The sequence below is a fragment of the Egretta garzetta genome, unplaced genomic scaffold, assembly GCF_000687185.1.
Source record: "Egretta garzetta isolate BGI_Z169 unplaced genomic scaffold, ASM68718v1 scaffold191, whole genome shotgun sequence".
In the NCBI taxonomy this organism is placed as follows: domain Eukaryota; kingdom Metazoa; phylum Chordata; class Aves; order Pelecaniformes; family Ardeidae; genus Egretta; species Egretta garzetta.
This window is the reverse complement of record NW_009258676.1, coordinates 157,226-164,288: the sequence shown is the minus strand read 5'-3', so window position 1 is coordinate 164,288 and position 7,063 is coordinate 157,226. Positions and strand designations below refer to the sequence as shown.

At 45.4% G+C, this 7,063-nt stretch overlaps 1 protein-coding gene across 2 annotated transcripts in view; it reads left to right on the top strand.

Moving 5' to 3' along the window:
- Window positions 1-7,063, top strand: part of LOC118451665 (glycerol-3-phosphate dehydrogenase, mitochondrial-like) — a 27,312-nt gene that overhangs the window by 5,343 nt on the left and 14,906 nt on the right. For both annotated transcript variants that reach the window (XM_035888653.1, XM_035888652.1), the window contains exon 2: window positions 3,884-3,991. In XM_035888653.1, coding sequence (XP_035744546.1) covers window positions 3,890-3,991 — 102 coding nt within the window. In that variant the 5' untranslated portion in view covers window positions 3,884-3,889. The remainder of the gene's footprint in view (window positions 1-3,883; window positions 3,992-7,063) is intronic.

Genomic DNA, 7,063 nt, shown 5'->3' with positions numbered 1-7,063 from the left:
CCTCCCTGTGTGCCAGCACCTTCCTGCCTGCTCTGGGAGTGCACGGAGCTCGCCGCTGGCGTCAGCTCAGTCGCCAAAACCAGGTTGTGTTAGTGGAAAGGCTCATCGCAGCTCTGCTTCTTGTTGTATGTGCAGTGGAAAAAAAACCAAAATGTGCTCGTTTGTGGGAGGAAGCTATGGGGCAGTCAGATCAAGTTGTAACAGTATGTGGGCAGCCACGTTTGTATTGTAAGGATATTTTTTTCTTTTTTCTTCCCCCTCTACCCTGTTCCCAGCGCACGTGTGTGTATGGCTTTGTGTGAGGAAGCCGGCTCGGGGGGGCGGGGGGGGCGGGCTCTTCTGTTCCAGCTCCCCAGATCCAACTGCCCGTGGTTGAGTGTCAGCACTCTGAGGCGCTGGTGTTGCTCCGCAGACTTCTGCGTGTGTTGTGTTGCTTGCACTGGGTTCTGCAGGGTGGAAAGTGCCACTGGTAGAAATCCAAGGGTGGGAAAGGTTAGTATGCCAAAAGGCTGCGGTAAATAGAAACCATTCTACAGACTTTGCATCTCATCCAAAGTTTTCAAGAAACCAATTCTGAGTTGAACTTCCGTTTGATTTTGCTAACCATTTAACTTCTGGAGACTGTCCTTTGTACATCTGAAGGAATATTTATTGCATGCAATTGGCAGTGCAGTTTGGGTTCCTTATAGAGGTTTTGTATAGGAAACTGTTAAATAAAAGCTGTTTGCTTGCCTCTCTAGTATTGTGTTGGAGCTGGTGACAGATGCCTCAAAGCTTTCTGCGGCAGAGCAAGCATTGTGGGGGCACGGGGGCTCTTGTTGTTTTTGCTGTTTGTTTAAATGAATTCCCTTATCTGGGAGAAGTAGTGTTTATGCCAGTTAATGAATGAGAACCTATGGCATCCGTAACACAACGTTGCCTGTCAGCACGTGTGGGTACAACGGCGGGGTGGGGGTGGGAAAGGTATGCTGGCAGGGCAGGTTGCTGATGCCGGTGGGAAGCACAGAGGGAAGGGCACCGGGAGCAGAGACCTTGGGTCTGTGCCTGCTCTCTGCAGAGGCCTGTCGGGAGATGGAAAGGGCAGAGATGGAGCACAGGTGTAATATTGGTCACTGTCTCACCTCCCGGCTCTGGCCCAGGACAGCTTTTATTCAGTACGTGACCGTGCTGTGTCTGAGGGTTGCTTTTTAACAAAAAAGTTATCAGCAGAATAGACGTTTCAAACTGCTGCAGAACAGCACAACACTATCTACGCAACTCACAATTGCGGTGAGTGTTGAGTTTATTCCTCCTGATTATTTTCATAAATTTGTGCAGCATTGGTGTACAAACAGCTCGGGAATCTACTACACAGCTGGGGGGGAATTTGTGCTTTTTTTCTTCATATATGCAATGATAGGGTGATTCACAAGGAAACTTTAGATTTTGCTTGATGCAGTAAGGGTTTTTTAACCCATAACTGAAGAAGTAAAGGTCAACCAAATAAAAGACATAGCTGCTTTATTTCTTCAGTTTTAAAAACTTGGGGTTTTTTCCAGAAGTGTTGATAAAATGCTTGTTAAATAAGGCCCAGTAGAACATACAGTCTGAAGATCATGACTTCCTTGTTTTAAAAACTAAGTAACTTCCAAAGCTGTCTGGGAAACTGCATTTTTAAAGTAAACTGGTGTAGGCAATGATCACTGAGACTTCTAGTCAGTGGTTTGTGTACCTTGTGCTGCTCTTCCAGTCCTCAATGAAAACGTAATCGTTTAACTCTAGTACCTGGTCTTTGGAATGAAATCCCAGAAAAGGCTTGGGGATGCCAGGGGACAAGACGCGAGGGTCGGTGTCGGCCGTGACCTTGGGTGGAGGGTGCCTTGCTGCGCAGCGAGGGTGCTCGGCGCTTGGCCAGGAGCCTGTTGGACTGCGCTGGCCATCGAACGCCAGCTGCTGAGCTGCGGGGCTTGGTTAGTTTGTTCCTAGTTAATGAACTTCTGAAGAGTTTATTTGAACCGGGATAAGTTGGGATTTGTGCCTCAGCCATCACCTTGCCTTACTGATGAACATGGTAAAACACCGCAAGGATGCACTTCTATTTGTTTTCTTGAAAGCCAGTGTCTCTGCAGACATGTAAGCCGGCTTGTTGGAAGATGCTAATTTGCTCTTTTTAAACTCCCTTGTCTTCTAGAGCATATTGTGTTCCCAGAACAGGCACTTACAAGGGTTTCATACTCTGGTTTGAAGTGCCTCCTTTGCTGATGGGTAAGGTGTGTGAAACTCCTTCAAGACTGCCACCAGTTTGCAATCTGAGAGACGAGTTGTTATTCTAGCGACTCAAAGAAACCTTATGGTAGGGGTGTGTAGTACACAGAGTGCTTGGATGATCTGTATTTATTCACCATCGCCATATGCTCCGTGCGGCTATAGGCGGTATGTGAACTGGTGTGGCCTGTCTTTAGTACTTCTATTAGTTTGAAAGTTTAAGGTTTTTAATTAATTAGTACTTTAAAGTTGGTCTTTTTTGAGGCCAAAGTATGAAGTAGATGGAAAATGTGATACTCTACATACGCACCAAGAAAGGGCGTTATGGTGGGAATCTCCAAGAGCGTACGTGCTGCTCCTCAGAAAAACTTGTGGGAAGCTGACCATCTTGGCCTTCTGTACAACAACTTGTGTATAGTCCATACATACAGCATCTGCGCACATACATACAGATGTTTGCGTACAATAATTGTGTGGGTTCCCCCCTCACCGAGTCTGCTCTATGTAAAGTGCACAGGGAATGAAGTTAAGATCTAGACCATCTTCGGAAAGAAGTTCTCTTGTTTGGCTTGTGTCTTAAAACATATTTGGTGTATTTTTTTAAGAAAGAAAACCAATTGTGCTAGCTGGAAGAACTAGCAGTCCGCTGGCGTTCCGGTGTTGGCACGGGACTGCACACATTGCCTGCCTCTGCTTTAAGCTGTAACAGCGCTAAATCTCTTGCACGGAGGCTGCTGGGTGAATCTGGGGCTTGGACAAAGTTGTCTTCGTAACTGGAGGGCTTGGAGCGCTGACGGGAGTCCGTCAGACGTGATGTATGTTGTTTCTAATGCGATGCGAGCTGCCGCGGTCCTGGGAAGATGGATTAGGTTGTGCCTGCTTAAGATTCAGGTCAGTTCCATGCAAATTTTTCATTCAGTATCCGAACACTGGGTCTTTTAAGAATTTGCCTGACCCACATAGGGCTGGTTTTAAACCCTCTGTAGCTGGATGACAAAAGTTCGGTGCTTACTTCAAGCCATTTAATCTCGTCCACTGTTTCTGCTTCTCGCTGAAGGACCTGCTTCCCGACTAGCAGCGTGTCGCTTCTCCTCCGCTCCTGGGCAGGCCAAGCTTTGCTGGTATGCCGTGAATACTGGGGCCGTAATTCCTGGCTGGAAAGCAGGATGGAGTGCTGTTAGGCAAATGTGGCTGTAGTAGTTTGGTGGGACGGGAGGGTAGCTAGAGGTGATCTTGTCAAGCAGATCAGCTGTTCTGTTGTGAGAAGGATTTGGTGGCCATCTGGCTGACGACAGGGCGTTCTCGTTCTGCCTTTGCCACGGTATCCTAAGCATTTGTCACATGGACGAGTACTTAGACTTTAAATGGGGTGGGGGTGGGTGTACATCTACTTGTATATCTAAACACTCTCTTGTCGTTCAGCTTTCACAGCAAACACCAGAGCACTCTGGCTTGCCTCTGTCTAGACTCTGTTTAGGAATTATTAATACTGCAATGAAAATCTCTAATTAATATATTGCTACCCTAAGTTTCTGCTTGTCACAACATTGTCGTTAGTTTCTGCAAATGGTCTATTCTGTGTAGCCTAGATTCTAACGTGGTAAAACTGCCTATTAATTTTTATCTTCTTTTCTTACAGTAAAAAATGGCATTTCAGAAGGCAGTGAAAGGAACTGCTCTCATTGGAGGAGGTGCCATAGCAACAGTTTTTGGCCTCTCTCAATTTTCTCAGTATAGAAACAAACACGTAAGTATTAATTATGATTTCTGATAAAATATGAAACTTAAAATCTGTTTGAGCGTATGTTCGGCTTATACGAATAGCTTTGTTTGGGAAGCAATGCCAAGAGCCTCTCAGCTTGATCTGGTGGGTGCTAATCTGGAGGATGGCATTAAACGATGTTTGACTGTTGTAGGTCTTTAACCAGTGGGGAAGTTGAGAGTCTTAAAAATCATTCTTCGTGTTTAAAAAATGACCTTTGTGTACTACTAGGGATTTTACTGATTTGGAGGAGGAGGAGTGGAAAGTACTGATTGAAGTATAAGCTCTCAGTAAAGTTTGGAGAGTACTTTCAAACTTAGAAGCGTGAAGCAGAACCAGTAGCGCTACCTCTGAGAACCTCAGCTTTGAAACAGCCACGGTGGCAGCTCTTGTTCAGTTCGACAAGCTGAAAACTGTTCTAGGATAGGATCTGTGCCAAAGAGGTTAATGGCGAGGCCCCTGTTGTTTCTGGTGAGCACTGGCTGCTCTCTGGTGGGCACGACCTAGACGCTGGTAAGCTCGAGGCACAGTTCAGTGCTGTCTTCCAGGTAGCTAAGGCACACGGGCAGAATAAACTCCCCGAGCTCTGAAGGGTGATGTTGGAGACTTACTGTTAAAGCAGTGGTAGCAGGCAGAGCTGCAGCAGGTTCCGATGTCAGTTTGTGGATTGATTCTTGCTGTTGTAGAAAATAGATTTCATTGGCATAGCGGCTCCTCACAGTAGAGTCGGAGCTGCTTGCTCTGACCTGCTTCTCGATGCAGAAGCCAAGGAGACATTGGTAAAAGGAAGATGCCTTGCGGACTGGTTTTAGGCAGAGCTGGTGTGGATCAACAACTACTCTTTGTCTTAAAGCAGATAAATGCCCATTATTTAATGCTGTGCTTTAGAGTTATAAAATAACCCTGTCTGGCCTTAGTAGATGTGTATAAGGGAACATGTTGTCTGATCTTGTGTTAAATGTGCACTGCGAGGCTGGCACCTCACATTTGGCCAAAAATATTTGCAATCGGTGTTTTGTAAACTGGTTGAAGTAGGTGTAGTCAGAGCTCTGGCCTGATTTGCTTCAGTCTGGGTTTGGAAAAAGCTTAAGCCCAAGGAGCCACCTCCTCCTTCCTCTGAGGTGGTGTCTGAGCAGCGAGGTGCGCAGGTGCTCACTTCGCATTTCGCCTTACAAATGTCATCAGTCAGCTCTTTACCCCGGCAAGCCGTTACTCTGGGAACTGCTTTAGTTACCACACATGTACTATAAGTTGCTATTCAAATTGAGCAAACTGAAAATAGGAACAGAAGAAACGGATCTTAATGGTCTAGTTGAAGGTAAAACAGTGGGTGATGGGAGACAGTCTTCGCTCAGCTCCGTGAAGGTGTGTATTATGTCTGAATACATGATAATCTGAATCTTCTGGCTGTTTCCATGGGGAGGAGGAGTAGCAGCTGAGGTACTGGTAAAGCAAATGAGATGAGTCATTTCTGGGGAACCTAGCTGGAAAGTGGATAAGCCAAGATCCTTATGGCTTCAGAAAAAATGTTGCAGAAAATAAAACCTAGCATTTAAAGTGAGCTTCCCATTGGGCTGCCTGTCTTGCACCTAGCTGGTAATACTGTTTCTAATTCTCTCTGGAGTCTTTATCGCAGGATTTTACAATCTGGCTTCATTACTGTCAGAAATGGCAGCTTCAAGTTTTAGGACTCTTAAATAGGAGAAGGATTTGGAAGTGAAAAGTGATCTGGGTAGCTTGCTTGTTGTAGATGCGGTATTCCAGAATTCGGGGAATTCCCATTTTTCTGGGAATGGACGGCCAATATGAATTTCCAGAGACAGATTAAAAACCAAAGTTTAACAGAAGATGATCGTGGTGTCAAAATGAAGTAACCACTTGGCCCCCAATTTCTAAACCTATTGTGTAGGATCAGTCTACAAAGGATCTGAAAATTTCCAGCATATGTGTAAGCAAATGGATCTGTCAAGTGAACAGCATGTTGTTTTCATGTTGTACTAACTTACACATTTCCCACGTGATGGCCCTTAAAGCTGCTGCCTTAAACACCTAATATAGGGCAGCAGGTGGAACATAACTGGGGGGATTGACACAAAGGAGGACAGTCCATTTGTTGTGTTGACATATCTAAGCTGTGGGCATGTCCCCCAGCCCAAGTGTCCTCTCTTTAATAATGCCTGCCAATCAAATATATGCTAGGGCAAAGATCTTGTCTTCCTCTGCCAGCGAAGGATATTGCCCCAAGATGTGCGCTAACTGGCTACACGTTGTAGGAAATCTGTTGTTATTTCGAGAACTGAATCCATCACACAGTAAGACAGAAATAAAACGCTCTTTTTTTTTTTTTTTTTTTTTTTTAACCCTCGTTCGTATTGCCGCACTCGGTGACTGGATGCCTGTGCTGTGGCTAGCATCCTGGAATTAGGGGCACCCAGTTACAGAATGAAGACCTCGGCTGGCTAATAATCCTGAACACACAATCTGGCTGATCTGTCTTTGTTTGTTTTCCATGTTCACTCAGCTGGTGTTCGATGTTTCTGTGAAACTTGGCTATCCCAGGTAATTCCAAGGGAGAAGGTGGAGGGTGGTGAACGCCAGGCCCTTGAGCGTGGGTGGGAGGTCATTTGGACTCCATGATCCTAAAGGTCCTTTCCACCCGCAACGATTCTACGATTTGTTAGTCAAGCATGCTAGCGAGTGGTTTGCCTACTAAAAGGGATGAGTATTGGCAATTTCTGATGTTGAAATTTCAGTTGTCCTTGCTAGGTTTGAGAGTCAAAGCCTGACTGTGAGGCGAACAGCACAGTTAGCCCGGTTAACCTTGGCTGTATGTAAACAGCTCTAAAGTGTTTACACCTTGGAAACAAAACACTCCCTTGGTTCAGATCTGTCCTGGTTTTTGAGATTTTTATCCCAATTTATTTTTCTATACACACACACACACACGTGTGCTGACATTTTGGAGCGCGTTTCTGTAACGGCAATTGTGGCAATATAATCTGAGAATAAATATCTGTGTGTGGCATATGCAGGCGTACAAGCAGTTTGGTAAATTGC